Source organism: Buteo buteo, chromosome 12, assembly GCF_964188355.1.
Source record: "Buteo buteo chromosome 12, bButBut1.hap1.1, whole genome shotgun sequence".
NCBI lineage: Eukaryota > Metazoa > Chordata > Aves > Accipitriformes > Accipitridae > Buteo > Buteo buteo.
Window position 1 is genome coordinate 408,947 of NC_134182.1, and position 22,810 is coordinate 431,756.

General features: G+C 61.6%; 2 protein-coding genes across 3 annotated transcripts; one reads left to right on the forward strand and one right to left on the reverse strand.

The window, feature by feature from the left end:
• Window positions 1–1,175: 1,175 nt before the first annotated feature.
• Window positions 1,176–14,788, reverse strand: ATP1B2 (ATPase Na+/K+ transporting subunit beta 2). Of its 2 annotated transcripts, none has more exons than XM_075042285.1 (7): window positions 14,656–14,788; window positions 8,980–9,108; window positions 8,087–8,191; window positions 7,132–7,337; window positions 6,786–6,842; window positions 3,728–3,826; window positions 1,176–3,427 (listed from the first exon to the last, which is right to left on the reverse strand). In XM_075042285.1, exons 2-7 carry the CDS (start codon window positions 9,044–9,046, stop codon window positions 3,263–3,265), a joined length of 699 nt encoding a protein of 232 aa, XP_074898386.1. In that variant the 5' UTR covers window positions 9,047–9,108; window positions 14,656–14,788; the 3' UTR covers window positions 1,176–3,262. The 2 variants fall into 2 exon arrangements, with proteins under 2 accessions (XP_074898386.1, XP_074898385.1); XM_075042284.1 differs by lacking the exon at window positions 14,656–14,788 and adding an exon at window positions 11,868–14,615.
• On the forward strand, window positions 14,680–21,552 carry GRK1 (G protein-coupled receptor kinase 1). The gene is made up of 8 exons (XM_075042283.1): window positions 14,680–15,184; window positions 16,985–17,271; window positions 17,965–18,092; window positions 18,387–18,544; window positions 18,823–18,906; window positions 19,233–19,357; window positions 20,023–20,224; window positions 21,250–21,552. The coding sequence occupies exons 1-8, from the start codon at window positions 14,680–14,682 to the stop codon at window positions 21,540–21,542; spliced, it is 1,782 nt and encodes a 593-aa protein (XP_074898384.1). The 3' UTR covers window positions 21,543–21,552.
• Window positions 21,553–22,810: the final 1,258 nt, after the last annotated feature.

The following is a 22,810-nucleotide window of genomic DNA, read 5'->3' on the forward strand; positions in this document are numbered from 1 at the left end:
TCCGGTGCGATGTGGGTCATGGGGGGGGGGGGGAGTGGGGTGTCTGGGTGGGTAATTAAGGGGAGATAATTAGCATGATGTTAATTTGGGGTGGGTATAGGGAGTTTAATTAAGGGGGGGTGTTACGGGGGGGGGGTGTTAATTTGGGGTGTCCATGAAGGTGTGAATTCAAGAGGGGGAGCAATTCGGGGTATGATGGGGGTTAATTAAAGCTTCGTTAATTGGGAAGTATTAATTTGGGGTGGCGATGGGCGTGTGTGTATATATATATAGAGTATTGGGGGTCTTAATTAGGAGTTCATAATTGGGGGGTGTATATTGGGGGTGTTAATTATGGGCTCTTAATTGGGGGGTGCTATTTGGAGACAGAGTTGGTATTTCTTGGGGGACTAAATTTGGGGGCTGTTAATTGGGGGTGTTAATTGGGGGGTCTCACTTTGGGGCTGTTAATTTAGAGGTGGTTAATTGAGATTCTGTATTAGCGAGCTGTTAATTGAGGGTGTAAATTGGGGGGGTTGTTATTAAGGGCTTTAATTTGGGGGTCTCTATTAGAGGTATTAACTGGGGGTTGTTAATTGGGGGCCTCAGGCTTTAAATTGAGAGGTGTTAATTGGAGGATCTCTATTAGGAGCTGTTAATTGGCAGATTGTTAATTGGAGGGGTCTATTGGAGGATCTTAATGGGGGGCTGTTAATTAGAAGCTCTTAATTGAGGGGTATCAAGCAGCTGTTAATTGGGGGGGTCTATTGGGGGGTCTTTAATCGGGGGGGTTGTTAAATGAGTGCATCAGGGAAGTTACGGGGGAGCATTAATTAGTGGGCTTTTTAATTGGGATATGTTAATTGGGGGCTCTTAATTAGGGGGGTAAATTAGGGAGGGGGATTTGGGGTGTTAATTGGGGGGGTCCTTAACTGGGCTCTGTCAGCTGGGGGAAGGACTGGAGGTATTTGGGGCAAATTGGGGGGATTTTGGTGTCTCTCCCCCCCCCGCCACCCCCCCAATGACGTCAGTGGCGTGGCTCCGCCCCCTGCCCCCCCCATCCTGCATCATGAATGAGGCCACTGGGCTCGGACGCCTGGGTCCCTTTTGCCAAGGCTGGGGGGGGGGGCACAGTGGAAGGGACCCAGGCGTCCGGGCACCCTGCCCTGGCATCTCCTTCCTAACGAGCTGGTCAGGCTCATTAGCAGCCCTACCCCCCACCCGTGGCCTAATTACCACCCCCCAAGAGGACCCAGGCGTCCAGGGCCACCCCAGAGGACCCAGGCATCCACACCCCCGCCCCCAAGGGGACCCAGGAACAAAAAATCCACAGAAACGGGTATTTCCACCAAAAAACAAAGGTTTAATACTGAGGGGATGGTCTTCCCCCCCCCGCCCCAGATTATCACCTCCCGTGGACCCCAAAACCACTCAATTCTCCACCAAAAAGAGGGGGGCACCCTGCTGGGGTGGGGGGAGGACTCAGCACGGAGGGGGGCGGGGGGTGTGTTAGTAGGGGGAGCAGGAGGGGCTTCAAGATGGCTACCAAGATAGCCGCCCTTAGAATGGCGGTGCAAAATGGCTGCCAACGACGGAGGGGCCAAGAGGGCTGCAGGGCTGATTGGAGTAGGGACCAAGATGGCTGCTGACCCCACCACAGCGCTAGGTTGCCCAAGGAATGTATGATGGTGGGCCAAGATGGCCGCCAACCCCTTCTGCGGGCAGCGGGATTCAAGATGGCGGGCCAAGATGGCCGCCAGCCCCTTCTACAGGCAACGGGATTCAAGATGGCGGGCCAAGATGGCCGCCAGCCCCTTCTACAGGCAGCGGGATTCAAGATGGTGAGCCAAGATGGCCGCCAGCCCCTTCTACAGGCAACGGGATTCAAGATGGCCGCCAGGCCTGGTTACCATTGCGTACCATTGCCGCCATCTTGTGCTGTGGGTGTGGCAGCGGCAGCCATCTTGGCCGGCTCAGCCAACAGCAGCCTTGCTCTGCCATCACACTGACGGCCATCTTGGCCTTCAATTGCACAATGGCGGCCATCTTGGCCTGCTCAGCCAATGGCGGCCTTGCTCTGCCACGGTGTTGGTGGCCATCTTGGCCCTTATCTCCACAGCCGCCGGCGGCCATCTTGATCACAACTGACACTCAGCAGCAGCCACTGCATCGCCTCGTCTGGCGGCCATCTTGCCCTTGAGTCACACAACCAATGGCAGCCATCTTGATCTCAACCAACGCGCGACGGCAGCCGCCGTGTTCCTTAGGACGGCGGCCATCTTGCTCGCGATCTACACTACCCGTGGCAGCCATCTTGGCAGGCTGGTGGCCATCTTGAACCCACCAACACTCGACAGCAGCCGCCACGATACCTACAGAACCCGTGGCAGCCGTTATGATACCAATCAGCACAGCCGCCATCGTGCTCTTCACCTATACAACCAATGGCAGCCATCTCGGCGGGCCGGCAGCCATCTTAAACCCAACCAATGCTCAACAGCAGCCACCTTGCCACGTGGCACAGCAGCCATCTTACTCTTGACCTATAGAACCGACAGCAGCCATCCTGGCAGCCATCTTGATCCCAACCGCTGCTCAACAACAGCCACCCTGCTGCAGGGCAGCCATCTTGCTCCTTAGCCACACAACCAACAGCGGCCATCTTGCTTGCGATCTATACAACCGATGGCCGCCATCTTGATCCCAACCACTGCTCAACAACAGCCACCCTGTTGCAGGGCAGCCATCTTGCTCCTTAGCCACACAACCAACAGCGGTCATCTTGCTTGCGATCTATACAACCGATGCAGCCATCTTGATCCTAACCACTGCTCAACAACAGCCACCCTGCTGCAGGGCAGCCATCTTGCTCCTTAGCCACGCAACCAACAGCAGCCATCTTGATAGGCAGTCTGGCGGCCATCTTGGCCTCCCCCTACATCACCCAACCTGCCTACAAAACCCCAAAAAACACCTAAAAAACCCCTACCCAGCCGCCACCAAAGCGAGCCCCAAATCGGCATTCCTATGCAAAGGACAGGCAAATCTGGGGGCAAAACGCGGGCGTTTGGGGGGAGAGGGGAGGGAGGGGAGAAGCCAAGGCCCTACTGCACCGTTTAATATATATATAATATAAAAAATATCTATGTACATTTATTATTCTTATATTAGGAGCATCTGGAGGGTCGGGGAGGGGGGGGATTAGACCCGACTCAAGGGGCGAAGGTGGCGGGGGGGAGGGAATTGGGGGGCTACGGGGGAGGGGTTGGGGGCTCAGGGGAGGTCAGTCGCGATTGATACGGAGGCGGAAGGCGACGCGGCCGGCGAACTTGTCGCGTTCGTCGTCGGTGCGGAGGCCGGCGGCGTTGAGCCGGCACTCGATGTAGTGCTCCATGTTGGCAGTGGCGTTGGCGAACTGCACCGCCACCACCGGCTGTGTGTAGTTCACCTGCGGTGAAAGGGACCCAGGTGTCCGGGGAGGGGGGGGGGGACTCAGGCGCACTCCCCCCCCCACCACCACTCACCCAGGGGTGACCCTCCCATCTGGATACCCCCCACCCACTCTAAGGGACCCAGGCATCCAGGAGACCCCCCCACCCACTCCTTAAGAGGACACATTCATCCTAGACCCCCTCCACCACACTTCCCAGGGGACCCAGGCATCCAGGGACACCCCCCCCCCACCCCCAAGGGCACCCAGGGACCCCCCCACCCACCCCCCCGGGGGGGACCCAGGCGTTGGGCTCACGTGGACTCTCTTGCCGTAGTAGGGGAAGTACATGAGGTCGATGGAGCCATTGGGGGGGAAGAGCTGGAGGGGGCCCAGGAGGGCGGCGTCCTCCTCCCGCTGGAGGGGGGGGGACATGGATGTCCCCACCTGTCCCCTACTGGGGGGGGACGACTCCCACCTACCCCCCCAAATACTCCCTTATATAACCTCCCATACCCCCCTACATATCCCTCCCCCCCAAGGACCTCCCCTCCCCAGATACCCCCCCGGGACCCTCCTACCCCCCCAGGACCCCCCGTGTCCCCAGTTACCCCTTCAGGACCCGCCCTTAAATGCCCCCTCCCAAAAGACACCCCCCCCTTTCCCAAATACCCTCTCCAGCCCCTCACCCCCATACCCCCCCCCCAAAATCTGCCCCCAGGGACCCAAGACACCCCTCAACCAGGGACCCCTCCCAATAACCCCCCCCAAAATCCCCTCTAGGACCCCCCCCCAAGGGACCTCCCCCAACACCCCCAAATCCCCCCTTGGTGCCCCCCAATGCCCCCCAACCCCCCCCCCGGACCCCCATGCCATACACTCCCATCCATCCCAGTGCCCCCAGTTTGGCCCAGTGCCCCCCCCCCCCCCAGTCCCCTTACACTGGCAGCTGTCTGTCCCTGCGCCCCGCGGCCAGAGAAAGAGAGAACGTCAACGGCACGGGGGGGGGGGGGATACAGGACGGGGACAGGGGGGACATGGCATGGGGACAGCGGGGACGTGGCATGGGGATATTGGAGACAGCAGGGACACAGGTTAGGGACAGTGGGGACATGGCGTGGGGACATTGGGGACAGAAATGTTGCGTGATGGGGACAGCAGGGACATGGCGTGGGGACGTTTGGGACAGCAGGGGCATGGGACAGGAGCACTGAGGATGTGGCGTGGGGACATTGGGGACACAAGACAGGGACACTGGGGACAGCGGGGACAGCAACGTTGCATGATAGGGACAGCAGGGACATGGCATGGGGACATTGGGGACAGCAGGGACACAGGTTGGGGACAGCGGAGACATGGCATGGGGACATTGCAGAGACATGGGGTGGGGACATTGGGGATGGGGGACAGAAGACAGGGACGCTGGGGACATGGGGTGGGGACACTGGGGACAGCAAGGACCTGGGACGAGGACAGCAGGGACATTAGGGACAGCAGTGACACAGCATGGGGACACAGAGGATATGGGATGGGGACAACCTGGGGACAGTGGAGACACGGCATGGGGACAGCAGGGACGCAAGATGGGGACAATGGGGACAGCAGGGGACGTGGCACACAGACAGTGGGGACAGCTGGGACATGGCGGGGGACACAGGATGGGGACATCGGGGGACACAGTGAGTTTTGGGGACACCCAGCAGGGACTGGGGGGGACCCAGCAGGATTTTGGGGGTGAAATCAGCAGATTTGGGGACTCCTAGAAGGATTTGGGGGGTGAATTTAACCTATTTTGGGGCACCGGGCAAGATTTTGGGGTGAAGCTACCAGATTTGGGGGCATTCAGTGGGATTTGCAGTATTTTGGGGCACCCAGCAGGAATTTGGGGTGTTTTTTGTCACCAAGCAGGGCTTTGGGGTGAATCCAGCAGATTTGGGGCCATGTAGCAGGATTTTGGGGTGAAACTAGCAGATTTTGGAGCACCTAGAAGGATTTTGGGTGAATCTAGCACATTTGGGGATAAAACCAGCAGGTTTTGGGGGTGAAACTAGCCTTTTTTGGAGCACCCAGCAGGATTTGGGGTGAAACTAGCAGATTTTGGTGCACCCAGCAGCATTTGGGGGTGATTTTAACCTAATTTGGGACATGCAGCAAGATTTTGGGGTGAAACCAGCACATTTTTGGGTATCCAGCAGGATTTGGGGTGTTTTCTGGCACCCAGTGGGATTCTGGGGTGAATCCAGCAGATTTTGGGGCATCTAGCAGGATTTTGGGGGTGAATCTATTTTGGGACATCCAGCAGGATTTGGGGGTGAAACTTGCAGATGTTGGGACACCCGGCAGCATTTTGGGGTGAATCTAGCCTATTTTGGCGTAAAGCAAGCAAGATTTGGGGTGAAATTAGCACATATTTGGGCCACCCGGCAGGATTTTGGGGTGAAACTAGCAGATTTTGGGGCACCCAGCAGCATTTTGGGGTGAATCTAGCCTATTTTGGGGCACCCAGCAAGATTTTGGGGTCAAACTAGCAGGTCTGGGGGATGCTACAGGGGGACACCCCCCCTTACCAGGTCACCCTTCACTCGGGGCCGCTGGGGAAAGACAAGAGAGAGTGAGGGGGGACATTGGGGACATTTGGGGACACTGATGTGATGGGGGGGGCATTGGGGGGACACACCCAAGGTGACATGGGGGGACACAGATGGGGCACAAGGGGTGACATGGGGACACAGATGACACCAGGGGGACAAAGGGGGACACTATAGGTGACATGGGAACAGATGGGGGACACTGGCGGTGACAAAGGGGGACACTGGGGACATACTGGAGGTGACATGGAGAGAGATGGGGGACACAGGAACACTAGAGGTGACACAGGGGACATGTGGGGACACTGGGAGGACATGGGGACACGGGGGGGACACTGGGGGGGACATGGAGACATATGGGGTGACAGGGACACTGGGGGTGAGATGGGATGAGACACTGGAGGTGACAGGGGACACGGGGGGACACTGGAGGTGACATGGGGGGACCTGGGGACACTGGGACGACCCGGGGACACATGGGAGACACAGGAGGTGACCCAGGGGACACACGGGGAAGTACAGGGGGACAGGGACAATACAGGCGACACTGGGGACACTGGAGGTGACATGAGGGCACACTGGGGAGACACTGGAGGTGACACTGGGGGTGACATGGGGAAATGGGAAACACTGGGGACACTGGAGGTGACATGGGGGACACTGGAGGTGACATGGGGAAATGGGGAACACTGGGGACACTGGAGGTGACAGGGGACGTGGGTGACACATGGGGGACACTAGAGGTGACACGGGGGGTGACACGGGGGGGGGTGTGACACTGGTGTCACCTTTGCGGCACAGATCACGTTGATGCTCTTGTTCTTCCCCGGGAAGAAGTTGATGACCTGCGGGAGGCAAAGGGTTAATGGGGCCTCCCAGTGCTCCCAGTACAGCCCAGTACAGCTCAGCACAAAGCAAGGCCCTGCAGTAAGCAACACACTGGGGGCCTCCCAGTGCTCCCAGTGCCTCCCAGTCCCATGCGATGCACTCCAGCGCTATGGAGTGCAATGCCGCAGGCACCGTCCCAGTGCTCCCAGTCCCCCCAGTCCCATGCGATGCACTCCAGCACTATGGAGTGCAATGCCGCAGGCACCGTCCCAGTGCTCCCAGTGCCTCCCAGTGCCCCCAGCTCACCCGGTTGACCTTGAGGAGGACGCAGGGCTGGCCGACGCCGTAGCCGTAGTCGTCAGCGGGCGCCAGCCCGGCGCAGGGTCCCAGCAGGGAGCGGTTGAAGCGACAGGCGCGTTTGGGGTAGTTGGGGACGCTGTCGTCCGGCTGCTCGTTGTAGCGGCCGGGGACGCAGGCGGCGTTGCGGGCGGCCTGCACGCTGTCGTTGTACGCTGCGCCCAGCACCCGCTCGCACCGGCGCCGGCACCAGTGCCCCCCAGTGCCCGCCCAGTACGGACTAGAGCCTGCCCGATGCCTCCCGATGTCAGCCAGGGGCTTCCCAGTATGCATTAGGGCCCTCCCAGCGTCACCCAGTATGGACTAGAGTCCTCCCGGTATGGATTTGGGCCCTCCCAGTATGGACGTGGGCCCTCCCAGTGCTGCCCAGTGCCTCCCAGTATGGACTAGGGCACTCCCGGTATGGACTAGGACCTTCCCAGTATGGACTAGGGCACTCCCAGTATGGACTAGGACCTTCCCAGTATGGACTAGGGCACTCCCAGTATGGACTAGGGCACTCCCAGTATGGACTAGGGCACTCCCAGTATGGACTAGAACCTTCCCAGTATGGACTAGGACCTTCCCAGTATGGACTAGGGCACTCCCAGTATGGACTAGGGCACTCCCAGTATGGACTAGGACCTTCCCAGTATGGACTAGGGCACTCCCAGTATGGACTCGGGCCCCCCCCCCCGTCTCTCCCAGTATGGACTAGGGTGACCCCAGCGCCGCCCAGCACCTCCCGGTAAGGACCAGGACCATCCTAGTATGGACCGTGATCATCCCAGTGCCTCCCACTATAGACAAGGGCCCTCCCAGTACAACCCAGTCCATTCCAGCGCCACCTCAGTCTGTCCCAGCACCTTCTGGTCCCCTCCCAGGTCCCTCCCAGTTTGCCCCAGTCCCCTCCCAGTACACTCACGCTCGAGGAACTGGTGCAGGGCGCGGACGTAGTGACGCCAGGTCTGGCTCTGGGTGACGTTGAAGGTGACGTCCAGCCCCTCCGTGCGCGGGCGGATCATCATCCCTGCGCACGAGGACACGCCTCGCACGAGGACGCGCCTTGCAAACCCCGTGCATGCTGCTTGCACGGGGGCCGCGTGCCTCGCACGAGGGCTTGCGTGCCTCGCGCACGCCACTCCCACCCCCCGTGCTTCGCATGCTGCTTGCACACCTATCGCACAAGCAGGCAGCGTGCAAAAGGAGCACCCTGGGAACGCAACGGGCTCACATGAGTCTCACGCACGCCTGGCATGAGGAGCACACAAGGAGAGATGGGCCGTGCACGAAGACCACGCATCGCACAGCCCCCCCTTGCACGAGGATTACACTGGGCTTGCACACTTCACATGTGACAGCCGTGCAATGCACAACAGCTGTGCAACACGCAACAGGGGGCCCTCGTGCTAGCACCCGTGCAAGGGGGTGTTAGAGGTGGCGGAAGCCACCCGTTACACACCCTCCCCCTGCAATGTCCCCCAGTGCAAGGTTCCACGTAATGACCCTCGTGCAAGCCCTCGTGAACCCTCGTGCAAAGGCCATACTGGGGACAGTGAGGCTGCCCATTGCACAACCACCCCCCTCCAACACTCCCCACCACGAGGCCCCATTTGAGGTCCCTCGTGCAAAGCGTCCCTCGTGCAAACCCTCGTGGAAGGGGCCAGTGCACATTGGGGATGACGAGGTCGCCCATCACACCCCCTCCCCTTTTCATCACCCCCCATTACCAGTCCCCACCCGAGGTCCCTCGTGTGAGGGATCCCTCGCACGTGCCCTCGTGCAAACCCTCGTGCAAGGGCCCCCCCTCGTGCGCACCGGGGGTGGCGAGGCGGTCCTGGTACTTGGGGACGTGGGGGTCGACGCTCTGCAGCATCACCCACATGGTGAGAGCAAAGAGCCCGGCCAGGAACCCATAGAAGATCAGGTAGAAGAGCAGGATCAGGCCTGGGGGGGGTAAAATAGGGGGTAAATACCCCCTCAAGTGCCTCCCCGGGGGTAAATACTCCCATGGGGTCAAAGACACCCCCCCCCCAGGGTTAAACACCCCCAAAATTGTCCCTAACCCCAAAATAAGGCCCTTTAGAAGAACGGGATCAGGCCTGGGGGGGGGTAAAATAGGGGGTAAATACCCCCCCCAACTGCCCCCCCCGGGGCAAATACCCCCCCCACTGGAGTTAGATACCCTCCCCCAAATGCCCCTCCTTGGGGTTAAACACACCCCAAAATTGTCCATCACCCCCAAAATAAACACCTTTAAAGAGCAGGATCAGGCGGGGGGTGTAAAATGGGGGGGTAATTATCCCCCTATGTGCCCCCTCAACACAAATACCCCCCCAAAACTGCCCCGATGACATCAAATACTCCCCAAAACTGCCCTGAAGCCTTTAAATGCCACCCCAAAACTGCCCCCAGAGCCCCCCAAAAGTGCCTCAATAACATCAAATACCCCCCAAACTGCCCGCAGAACAAGGAATACTCACCCAAACTGCCCCGATAACATCAAACACCCCCCCCAAATGCCCGTCGAGCCCCAAAACCCCCCAAACCTACCCCAATGACATCAAATAGCCCCGAAAAACTGCCCTCAAGCCTCTAAATGCCCCCCCAAACTGCCCCCAGAGCCCCAAATACCTCCCCAAGCTGCTCCAATATCACCAAATACCGCCCAAAAGTGCCCCGAACCCCCCCAAATACCCCCCAAAACTGCCCCCTGAGCCCTAAGGATCCCCCAAAACTGCCCTGATGACATCAAATACCCCTCTCAAATTGCTCTGAACCCCCAAGTACCCCCCAAATACCCATGAAATTGCCCCAATGACATCAAATAACCCCCAAAACTGCCCTCAACACCTCAAATACCCCCAAAAGTGCTCCGATGACATCAAATACCCCCCAAACTGCCCTGAACCCTCTAAATACCCCCCAAAACTGCCCCAGAGCCCCCCAAATACCCAAGAAATTGCCCCAATGACACCAAATACCCTGAAAAATTGCCCTGTACACTTCAAATACCCCCCAAACTTCCCCGAGCCCTAGAGACTCCCCAAAAGTGCTCCAATGACATCAATTACCCCCCAAACTCCCGACGCCCCCAATCTGCTCTCAGAGCCCCCAAATACCCATGAAATTGCCCCAATAACATCAAATACCCCCCCAAACCACCCCCAGAAGCACAAACACCCCCAAAACGCCCCCACAAACTCCACATGTCCCCCCCCAAACTGCACTGACACCCTCCCCAAAATATCCTCCAAACCAACCCTGACCCCCCCAAACCGTTCCCTGGATCCCCCAAACCCACCCCCTGCACCAGTCCCCAAATCCCCTCCATTCCCCCCAATATCAAACTCACTCCTGCCTCCCCCCCCCCCGCAACCTTCCGGACACCCCCAAATCCCCCCCAACATCCCTTCTGCACCCCTCAAGTGCCCCCACTGCACTCCAAATGCCCGTGGACCCCCCCAAATTCCCCCCAGACCCCTAAGCCCCCCCCCAACCCCTAAATCCCCATCAGAGCCATCTGTCCCTGCAAAGGCAGGGGGTCCCTGGGCCATGGGGGTCCCCATCTGTCTGTCTGCAAATTGGGGGGGGTCCCTGGGCATAAGGGGGGGTGTCCATCTGGTCATCTCCCCCCCCGGGGGGGGTCCCCGTCGCTCCCATCCCCCAACTCCGACCATGACCTACTTTTGTAGCCACAGCGCGACAGATGGGGGGGGGGGCACAACCCAACCCCTGCCCCCCGCAATCTGCCCCCCCCCCAATTACAGCCTCGTTTGGGGGGGCCTGTAGGCCCATCTCCCCTTGCACCCCCAAAAGGGGGGGCTCTCTATGCAGTCCTCTCCCATTACACCCATATGGAGTCCTTGTGTAAATAGCTCCCCCCCCAAAAACCAGCCTTAAAAGTGGGGATCCCCCAATTGCAACCTATTGAGGGGGGGTCCCTATGCAACACTCCTCCCCAAGTTGCACACATACGGGGGGGTCTAAGCAAATGTCCTTTCTTGCGGGGGTGTCTCTAGGCAGGCCCCCCCCAATTGCATCCATATGGGGGGTCCCTATGTAATACCCCCACATTGCACCCATACGTGGGGGCCCAATATAACCTCCTCCCATTGCACCTATATGGGGGGGGGTCCCTATACAACTCCCTCCTGTTGCACCCCGGGGCGGGGGGGGCACATATACAGTCCCCTTCTGCTGCACCCGTACTGGGGGTTACCTATGCAACCCCCCCACTGCACCCAAATGGGGCGTCCTTATGGACCCCCCGCCAATTGCATCTATGGGGGGGGTCCCTATGCAACCCCATCATATCGCATCCATATTGAGGGCCCGTATATAAGCCCCCCCCAATTGCATCTGTATGGGGGGGTCCCTATGCAACTCACCCTCCTATTGCACCCATGTGGAGGGGTCCCCTATGCAACCCCCCCATCTCCACTGAACCCATACAGGGCATCCCCATGCAACCCCTTCCCTTTGCACCTCTATGGGGGGGGTTGTCCCGATACCCCCCCAGTTGCACCCATATGGGGGGCACCCTCAGTTACATGCTATTGCGGGGTCCCCCCAAGTGCACCCCTATAAAGGGACTACCCTGCAACCTCCCACCACACCCCAGGGATGCTTCCCCCCATTTTACCCCCCCAAATTGGGGGTGGGGGGGATGTTCCTAGCCGCCCCCCCTCTGCCCCCAGACTTACCCCAACTGGTGCCTGTTCTGCCCAGGAACTGGCGGCTCCGCGGGTCCCACACGAAGGCCCGCCACTCGGCCAACCTCTGCCCGCAGGTTCGCTTTTCCTTGTCCCGAGCCATGTGGGGGGCTCCGCCGCGATCCCCCCCCCCGGCCCCCGCTGCTCCCCCGGTGTCGCTCCCGGTATCGCTCCGCTCCGCCCGCGCCGGGACTCGAACCCGCGACTCCCCGCTGCCGCCGCCTCATCGCCTTATATAGACTCGGAGCTCCGCCCCCGGCATCTCGCCACGCCCCCAAAAGCCGCCGCGCCACGCCCCTTATGCTAATAGCGCCTTCTAAAGCCGCCGCGCCACGCCCCCCGCGCATTGCCACGCCCCCCAGGCGAACAGGACATTCTGAATTTCCCTCGCCCCGCCGCTATGCTAATGAGGGGGGCGGAGCGTCCCGCGGCTATTCCCACCGTCCCCCATTGAGAGATTTGGGGACAGGGGGTTTGAGGGGGGGGCTCTTAAAGGACCCACGCAGGGAGGGGGGCACAGAGCAACGTGGGCAGGGGGGAGCTGGAAGGATACTGGGGGATAATATTGGGGGGGGTAACTGGGAGCACTGGGGCAGGAATGTGGAGACTTGCGGGGCAACTGGGAGCCCTCGAGGGGGGTTACTGGGAGCCTTGGGGATAACTGGGAACGCGGGGGGGGCAACTAGGAGTGCTGGGATATTGCTGGGGGCGGGGGGGTTACTGGGAGCCCTGGGGGGGGTTACTGGGAGCCCTGGGGATGGGAACTGGGTGCTCTCCGACCACCCGGGTTTCCCTCTCCTCGCCTGATTATTAATGAAGGGGCGTGGCCAATGAAGGGGCGTGGCCTAGAGGGGAAGGTCACCCGGGGTCAAGGATATGGGGAGAAGACCCCCCCCTCCCCGGGCGTCCGAGCACTATGGCCCCCCCCCGAGGAATGCAGCCGCCTCTGCCCCGCTCCCAGTTCCCCCAGTCCCAAACTGGTCAGACTGGTCCAGCCAGACTGGGAAATATCACTGACCGCCCCCCAGGAGTTGAGGGGGTGACGATAACCGGCTGCCCGGGTCCCTCCTGAGACACCCCCCCCCACCAAGGGAGGGGGGGGACACCCAGGCGACCAAGGGGGGGGCGTCCGGGGGGGGCACCCAGGCGTCCGGGGGGGGACACGGCCCCGGCGTGCCCGGCCGAGCGTTCCCAGCTCCCCGGTAACGGCTCGTCCCTGCCGGGCAGCGGCAGCCAACACCCCCCCGGCCCCCCCGGGTCCCCTGGGGACAGAGGGGGGGCCGGATGCCGGGGGGTGACCCCCCCCATGGGAAATTGGGGAGGGGGGGGGACTCCCGGGTCCCTTGGGGTCCATGGTGGGGGGGTGTGTCCCCCATGGGAAATTGGGGAGGAGGGGGGGGACTCCCGGGTCCCTTGGGGGCAATGGTGGGGGGGTTGGGGTGAGGGGGGGGGGGTCGTGTCCCCCGTCCCCCCCCTCCGGTCCCGACCGCCCCCGGGGGATTTGGTTAATCCCCGGGCGGGGCTAATCCCACCCCGGGGCCACCGGGAACCGCCGCGGGTAAAGGGGAGCTGCGCAGGTGAGGCTGGACGGTGGGGGGGTCCCGGGCTGGGGGCTCCCGGGCTGGGGGGTCCCGGGCTGGGGGGTCCCAGGGCTGGGGGGTCCCGGGCTGGGGGTCCCAGGGGTGGGAGGGTCCCGAGGTGGGGGGTCCCAGGGGTGGGGGGGTACTGGGGGCCTGGGTGCCCTGGGGGTGGGGGGTCCCGATGCTTGGGTGCTCTGGGGAGGGGTCAAGGGATGAGGGGTCTCCTGGACATCTGGGTGCCCTGGGAGTCAGGGGGGGGTCCTGACACCTGGGTCCCCTGGGTGGGGGGTCCCTGACGCCTGGGTCCTCTGGGGGGGGGTCCTAATGACTGGGTCCCCTGGGGTAGGGGGTCCCTGATGCCTGGATCCCCTGGGGGTGGGGGGTCCCAACACCTGGGTCCCCTTGGGGGGTGTCCCTGATGCCTGGGTCCCCTTGGAGGGGGGGGGGTCCCAACACCTGGGTCCCCTGGGTGGGGGGTCCCTGATGCTTGGATCCCTGGGGTGGGGGGGTCCTCTGATGCCTGGGTCCCCTGGGTGGAGGATCCCTGATGCTTGGGTCCCCTTGTGGGGGGGGGTCCTCGATGCCTGGGTCCCCTGGGGGGGGTCCTGACACCTGGGTCCCCTTGGGTGTGGGGGGGGGTGTCCCCAACACCTGGGTCCCCTGGGTGGGGCGTCCCTGATGCTTGGGTCCCCTGGGGGGGGGGGTGTCTCCTGGGTGCCTGGGTCCCTCTCCTCCCACGCTCCTCCCCCTCCCACCCCCTCCTTCCCAGCATCCTTTGCTGCAAAGGACAGTGGGAGCCGCCACATTGGGGGGGGTGGGTGGGTGTCTCCCAGAATCCTTTGCAGCAGCACCGTTCTCGGCCTGGGGGAGATGGACCACCCTTCCCATCATGCCCTATGGCCCCAGTACATTGTGGGATACGGGGGGGGGGGGGGGGCTCTTGTGCGAGGGGCCGTCAAAGCGGCTTAGGCACGAGCCCCGCTGAGCCGCTTACCCGCTAATTATAGCGCGCCGGCCCTTTAAGAGCTGTGACCTTGCCCGGGGCGGGGTTAATCCCCGGGGCGGCGGGGGGGGGGGGGGCACATCCCCGTCCTCGTGCTTCGCACGAGGGCTCAGCTCTCAACCTCCCGTGCCTCGCACGAGGGCTCGCTCCCACCCCACAGACCCCCCCCCCCCGTGTGCGTCGCACGAGGACTCACCCCCCGCCCCCGCTCCCCGCAGCCATGGACATCGGCGGCCTGGAGACGGTGGTGGCCAATTCGGCCTACGTGTCGGCCCGCGGCGGTCCGGGAGCGTCGGGACGGGACCGCCGGCAACGCGCCCGCCTCCGCCTGCCCCACATCACCCAGTGCGAGGCCCTGCGCGCCCGCCTGGGCGGGGGGCACCCGCCCGGCGCCACCCACGGGGCTCCAGGCGGCGGGGCGCAAAATGGCGGCGGCGGGGCGCAAAATGGCGCGGCGGAAGGGGGCGTCGGCGCCGGGGAGGACACTTCCTTCCGGTGGCAGTGCGTGGAGCAGCCAATCGGGAAGTTGCTGTTCCAGCGGTTCCTGGAAGGGGCGCCGGGATTGGCCGCGGCGGGGGCGCTGTGGGCGGAGCTGGAGGCCTACGAGCGCTGCGAGGAGGCGGAGCGGAGCGGGGCGGCCGCCGCCCTGAGGAAGCGCTTCTTCAGCCCGGGCGGGGCCGAGCACTGCGGCTTCCTCAGCGCCGCCGCCACCGCCACGCCCACAGGTGAGGCCCCGCCCGCAGCGGCGGCCGTGACGGCGATGGCGGCCACGGTACCGGCAACGGTGGCCGCGACGCCTCCGGCGGAGGCCGAGATAGGGATGGTGGAGGCCGTAATAGTGGTGGCAGCCGTGGCGCCACCAATGGTGGCCGTGAGGCCTTCAGCGGTGGCCGTGAGACCTCCAGGGGAGGCCATGATAGCGATGGTGGCCGTGAGACCCCCCGGTGGAGGCCGTGAGACCTCCAGCGGTGGCCGTGACACATCCAATGGTGGCCATGATAGTGACGGTGGCCGTGAGACCTCCAGTGGAGGCTGTGAGACTTCCAGTGGTGGCCATGATAATGACGGTGGCCATGAGACCTCCAGCAGTGGCCATGAGACCTCCAGTGGAGGCCATGATAGTTATGGTGGCCATGAGACCTCCAGAAGTGGCCATGAGACCTCTGATGGAGGCCATGAGGCCTCCGGTGGTGGCCATGAGACCTCCAGTGGAGGCCATGATAGTGACGGTGGCCGTGAGACCTCCAGTGGTGGCCATGATAGTGACGGTGGCCGTGAGACCTCCAGTGGAGGCTGTGAGACTTCCAGTGGTGGCCATGATAGTGACTGTGGCCATGAGACCTCCAGCAGTGGCCATGAGACCTCCAGTGGAGGCCATGATAGTTACGGTGGCCATGAGACCTCCAGAAGTGGCCATGAGACCTCTGATGGAGGCCATGAGACCTCCGGTGGTGCCCATGATAGTGACAGTGGCCATGAGGCCTCCGGTGGTGGCCATGAGACCTCCAGTGGAGGCCATGATAGTGACGGTGGCCGTGAGACCTCCAGTGGAGGCCATGAGAGCTCTGATGGTGGCCATGATAATGATGGCAGCCATGACACCTCCAAAAGCAGCCATGACACCTCTAATGGCAGCCATGACATCTCCAGCAGTGGCCATGATAGTGATGGCAGCCATGATACCTCCAACAGTGGCCATGACACCTCTAATGGCAGCCATGACACCTCTAGCGGTGGCCATGGTAGTGATGGCAGCCATGATACCTCCACTGGAGGCCATGATACTGACAATGGAAGCCATGATACCTCCAGCAGAGGCCATGATACTGACAATGGAAGCCATGATACTTCCAGCAGAGGCCATGATACTGACAATGGAAGCCATGATACCTCCAGCGGAGGCCATGATACTGACAATGGAAGCCATGATACCTCCACTGGAGGCCATGATACTGACAATGGAAGCCATGATACCTCCAATGGAGGCCATGATACCTCCAATGCTGGCCAAGATAGTGAGGGTGGCCATGGCAGCCCGAATGTTGGCCATGATACTTCCATTGGTGGCCATGACACCTCCAATGGAGGCCAAGGTAGTGAGAGTGGCCACGGCAGCCCCAATGGTGGCCATGATACTTCCAATAGTGGCCATGACACTTCCAACAGAGGTCATGATACCCCAGTGGAGGCCATGATACTGCCAACGAAGTCCATGATACCCCCAATGGTGGTCTTAACACCCCTATTGGTAGCCATGATGCCCCTGTTGGTGGCCATGACAGTGATGACCACCATGACACCTCCATTGGCGGCCATGACACCCCCAAAGTTGGCCATGATACCCCCAATGGTGGTCTCAACACCACTCTTAGGAGCCGTGATGACCCTGTTGGCGGCCATGACACTCCCAATGGTGGCCGTGATAGTGTTGGCAGCCATGACACCCCCAATAGCAACCATACTGCCTCCTGATGGGTGCTACAACATCCCCCCAAGAGCGGCCATGCCACCTTCTCCCCCTACAGGCACCACCACCTCCGCCGAGGACTTTGGGCAAGCGCGACGGGAGTTGCTGGCCCACCTGGAGGCGGTGGCCTGGACCCCGTACCGAGCGTCACCGGAGTTTGGGCGTTTCGTGCAGTTCAAGTGGCTGGAGGGGCAGGCGGTTAATGCCGAAGCCTTTGTCGACTTCAGGGTGCTGGGTAAGGGTGGCTTCGGTGAGGTCTGCGCCTGCCAGCGCCGCACCACCGGCAAGATGTACGCCAACAAGCGCCTCAACAAGAAGCGTCTCAAGAAGCGCCAGGGCTACGAGGTGGGGAGCCCTGTGGGACATAGAGTGGGGGGTGATGGCCGTCTGTCCCCTTGGCCATCCCTCTGTCCCCTCACCTGTTCCTCTGTCCACCCCTCTGTCCCCTCCACCTCCCCCCATCCCTCTTTTCCTTCTTTTTTTTTCCCCCTTATTGGCCTCTATGTTCCTTCCCGCCTCCTTTGGCATCTTCCCGATTATCTCTGCCCATCCGTATTTTGGCATGTGCTTGATGTGTGCATGGGGCACACAGGTGGGGAAGGTGCTTTAGACCATCCAAGGATGCTAAGAGATCCACAGCCCATGGGGACGCGCGTGTGCTTGGCTTGTGCTTGGCGCGTACCTTCATGCGTGCTTGGCATGCGCTTGGCACGTGCAGGTGAACAACATGCTTTAGGCCACCCCGTTTCAGGCGGGCTCCCGCGGCCAAGAGGGACATGTGTGTGCGTAGCGTGGAGTGCACAGTCTGTGTGTGCTTGGCGTGTGCCACCCATATGTGTTTGGCATGTGGCACGTCTCCTTGGCATGTGCTTGGTGTGCACCACCCACGTATCCTTGGCAAGTGCCACCTGCATGTCCTTGGCATGTGCCACCCATGTTTCCCTTGGTGTGTGCCACCTGCATGTCCTTGGTGTGTCTTTGGCCGTGGGCTGGACCGTCGCGAGTTGCGTGCCCTTGGCGTGTGCTTGGCATGTGCAGGCGGCACTGGTGGAGAAGCGAATCCTGGCGCGGGTGCACAGTCGCTTCATCGTCTCGCTGGCCTGCGCCTTCCAGACCAAGACCGACCTCTGCCTCGTCATGACAATCATGAACGGCGGCGACCTGCGGTAAGTGTGTGCTTGGCATGTGCCACACGTGTTGCTGCTGGAGACGCCTACCATGCCTGGCATGTCCTTAGCACGTGCCATATGCATGCAATGAGGACAAGGCCAAGCCTGGTTCTCCATACCATGTCCCCTGGTGCTGGTGTGTCCTTAGCATGTCCTTAGCATGTGGAGGTACCACCCATGCAATGTGGATGAGATCAACCCTGGTTCCCCAAGCCGTGTCCCCAGCATGTCCCCAGGTGCTGGCATGTCCCCAAGTGCTGGTGTGTGCTTACCGTGTTCTTGGCATGTCAGGTACCACGTGTACAACGTGGACGAGGACAACCCCGGGTTCCCCGAGCCACGGGCCGTGTTTTACACCGCCCAGATCCTGCTGGGGCTGGAGCACCTGCACCAGCACCGCATCGTCTACCGTGACCTCAAGCCCGAGAACGTCCTCCTCGATGACGCCGGTGACGTTGAGATGGGGGGGGAACACGGGACGCTGGGGATAATGGGGCATGTGGGGACATCTGGGACATTGGGGTTGAGGGGACATCAGGGACATTGGGGGAACATGGGGGACATTGGGGATGTTGGTGGACATGGGGACATTGGGGGATACGGTGCAGGCAGGGGACTGGGAGGGTTCCCGGGCGTGCTACTGGTGATACTGGTGCAGGCAGGGGGACTGGCATGGGTTCCTGGGGAGGTGTTACTGGTGGTTACTGGTGGTTACTGCTTTGGGCAGGCCACGTCCGTCTGTCCGACATGGGTTTGGCCGTGGAGCTCAAGGAGGGACACAACAAAACCCGCGGATACGCTGGGACCCCAGGTAGGGGACACGGGGGGACATGGGAGAGTCAAGAGACATGGGGACATGGGGGGGACCCTGGGTATGGGGGGGACTTGGACCTTGGAGACCAGGAGGGACACAGGAGGTGGCACAGAGACATGGGGGGACATGGGGACACGACGTATGGGGTGGGGGGGGACGGACACATGGGGAGGAAGGGGGACATTGGGTGGCAGGAGGGTGTGGGTCCCTCATCCCTGCTCCTCTCCTGGATGCCTGGGTCCCCCCTGGTCCTCTGGGACCCCCCCCGGTCCTCTGGGACCCCCCCCGGACACCTGGGTCCCCTGGACGCCTGGGTCCCGCAGGGTTCATGGCACCGGAGGTGCTGCGGGACGAGGAGTACGACTGGGCCGTCGACTACTTCACGCTGGGGGTGACCCTCTACGAGATGCTGGAGGCCAAGGGACCCTTCCGCAGGCGGGGGGAGAAGGTGCCCAGTAATTCCCAATAATCCCAGGAATCCCCAGGAACTCCCCATGTAACACCCCAGTGCTTCCAGTAACTCCCAGAACCCCTCAGGAACCACCAGAAGCCCCCAGAATTCCCCAGGTAACATCCCAGAGCTTTCAGGAACCCCCAGGACCCCCAGGAACCCTCCAGGACCCACCAGAAACTCCCTAAGTAGCATCCCAGGGCTACCAGTAGCCCTCAGAACCCTTCAGGAACCACCACAAATCCTCAAAGACCACCAGGAACCCCACAAGTAACATCCCAGGGCTTCCAGGAACACCCAGAACCCCCCAGGAACCTCCTAGAAACCACCAGAAACTCCCTAAGTAACATCCCAGGGTTACCAGTAGCCCCCCAAACCTCTCAAGGACCACCAGAACCCCTCAAGGACCATCAGAAACTCCCCAGGTGACATCCCAGAGCTTCCAGGAACCTCCAGGACCCCCCAGGAACCTCCTAGAAACCACCAGGAACTCCCCAAAACTCCCCAAGTAACATCCCAGGGCTCCCAGTAGCCCCCAGAACCCCTCAAGGAACACCAGGAACCTCCAGAAACTCCCCAAGTAACATCCCAGGGCTACCAGGAACCCTCAAGAACCCCCAGGACCACCTAGAACCACCCAGGACCCCCCCCCGTCCCCACAGGTGGAGAACAAGGAGGTGACACGGCGCATCCTACACGACCCCGTCAGCTACTCGGACCGGTTCAGCGCGGCGGCGCGGGCCGCCTGCGAGGGTCTGCTGGCCAAGGACTCCAGCGCCCGCCTCGGCTTCCGGGACAACGACTGCTCCCAACTCAAGGCGCACCCCCTCTTCGCCGCCATCAACTGGGGGCGCCTCGAGGCAGGTAACCCCCACGGGGACAAAACGGGGGGGTCAGTGGGTGGGGGGGTTGTGGGAATGGGGTGCTGGTGGGCGTCGGGTGGTCAAGAAATGAGTCCCAGTGGTCGTTGGGTGTCTAGAAATGGGATCTACAATGGGCGTTGGGTGCTTCAAAAATGAGTCTTCGATGGGCGTTGGGTGCTCATGGAAGAGGGTCCCAATGGGTGTTGGGTGCTCCAGCAATGGGGTCTACGATGGGTGTTGGGAGTCCTAGAAATGGGTCCCAATGGTCGCTGGGTGTCTAGAAATGGGGTCTACAATGGGTGTTGGGTGCTTCAAAAGTAGTCTCCAGTGGACATCGGGTGCTCATGGAAGTGGGTCCCAATGGATGTTGGGTGCTCCAGCAATGGGGTCTACGATGGGTGTTGGGAGTCCTAGAAATGGGTCCCAATGGTCGCTGGGTGTCTAGAAATGGGGTCTACAATGGGTGTTGGGTGCTTCAAAAGTAGTCTCCAGTGGACATCGGGTGCTCATGGAAGTGGGTCCCAATGGATGTTGGGTGCTCCAGCAATGGGGTCTTCAATGACTGTGGGGTCTCCCAGAACTGGCTCCCAACTGGTGTTGGGTGCTCAAGAAATGGGGAATACAATGGGCACTGGATGTCCCAGCAGTGGGTCTCCAATGGGCATTGGGTGCCCCAGAAGTAGGTCCCAAGGGGTGTTGGGTGCTGATGGAAATGGGTCTCCGTTGAGCGTTGGGTGCCCCGGAATTGGGGTGCCCAGTGGATGCTGGGTGTCCAACGATGGCGCCTCCAACGGGCATTGGGTGCTCATGGAATTGGGTCCCAATGGGTGTCGGGTGTCCAACAGCGGGGTCTGCGATGACCTCTGGGTGCTCCAGAAATGGGTCCCTGGGATTATGGGGGGAACCTGACGTGATGGGGGGGCTACTGGGGGGATATTGGGGGGGTACCAGGAATTATGGGATGGCCATAAAGTGATACTGGGGAGGGGGCTTCTCCCACTTCATTGCACACCCCCTCCCACCCAGGTCTGGTGCCCCCCCCTTTCGTCCCGGACCCCCGTCGGGTGTACGCCAAGGATCTGGGGGACGTGGGGGCCTTCTCCTCGGTGCGGGGGGTGGAGCTGGACGAGAGGGACGCGGCGTTGTTTGACACCTTCGCCTCGGGGACCGTCCCCATCCCCTGGCAGGAGGAGCTGATCGAGACGGGGGTCTTCGAGGAATTGAATATTTGGGGACCCCCCGGGACCTTACCCCCCGATTTGGATCCGGCTAGTGCGCCTGGCGGGGGGGTACGGTCCGGTACTTGCTGTTTGCTGTGATGGGGTGGAGGGGCACCCCAAATTTGGGGGGGGATAAAAGTGGGGGTACACTACCTTGGGGTATGGGTGGGGCTCAAAAGTTGTGGGTTCCTCACCCTGGGGTATAGGGGGGGGCTCAAAAGTGGGGACCCCCGTAGAGTATATGGAATGGGGGGGGTCAAAAGTGGGGGTTCCCCACCGTAGGGTACAGGAGGGGGCTCAAAAGTGGGGGTCCCCTCCCTTGGGTTATCTGGAATGGGGGACCCCAAAAGTGGGAGTCCCCCACTTTGGAGTATGGGGGGCTAAAATTGGGGGTCCCCTCGCTGGGGTATCTGGACTGGGGGGGACCCCTGTGTTGGGTCCCCCAAATGGGGCAGCCCAAAAGTGGGGTTCCCCCCCACCTTGGGGTATCCAGAAGAGGGGCTCAAATGTTGGGGGGGGTCCCTCCCATGGGGTATGGGGGACTCCAGAATTGGGGGGTGTCCCCCCCCAAGGCATATGGAATGGGGGTCCCCTGTGGGGTATCTGGAAGGGGGGACCCCCAAAATGAGGCAGTCCAAACTGGGGGTCCCCTCTGGGGCATTAGGTATGGGGGTCGTGTCCCCCCTGGGGTATAGAGGGGGCCCAAAAGTGGGGGTGTCCCCCCTGGGTACCTGGACTGGGGGGCAAAAGTGCGGTACCCCCTGGGGAATCCCTAGGCTGCACCCCCAAATAGGGGACCCCCAAACTGCCCCCCCCGGGGGTAGCCCTGTACTGAACCCCCCCAAATTGAGGCCACCCCTCAGGAACACCCCAAAACCCTATGACCTCCCCCCAAATCCCCCTCCCCCTGGGGAGACACCCCAAAAGTTAGGGGGGGCCTGGGGACACCCCAAAACACGAGGTCCCCCCTCCCAATTGAAGGACTCCCCCCACCTCAGACCTCAGGCCCCCCCTCAGCTCGGTGCCACCGTGGGGAGGGGGACACCCCAGTGTCCCCCCCAAATGACCCTTCCCTGGGGTGGGGTTCCCCCAAAACTCACCTCATGCCCCATCCCCCCACAGCTCAGGGAGACCCTTTGCCCCCCCCCCAAAAGGGGGCCCCCCTCCATTCTGTGGGGACCCAGGTGTCCGTCCCCCCCCCCCCCCCCAGTGTACAATAAATTGTGGTTGTTGCTGCTCCGTGTGGGGGGTTTGGTTTTGGGGACACCCCCCCGTGTCACCCCCAGTGTGTTGTCCCCCCCTCTCCATGGTGCCACCATCCCCCAGTGTCCCCAAGGCCACCCTGTGCCCCCCTCCACGTCCCCCCC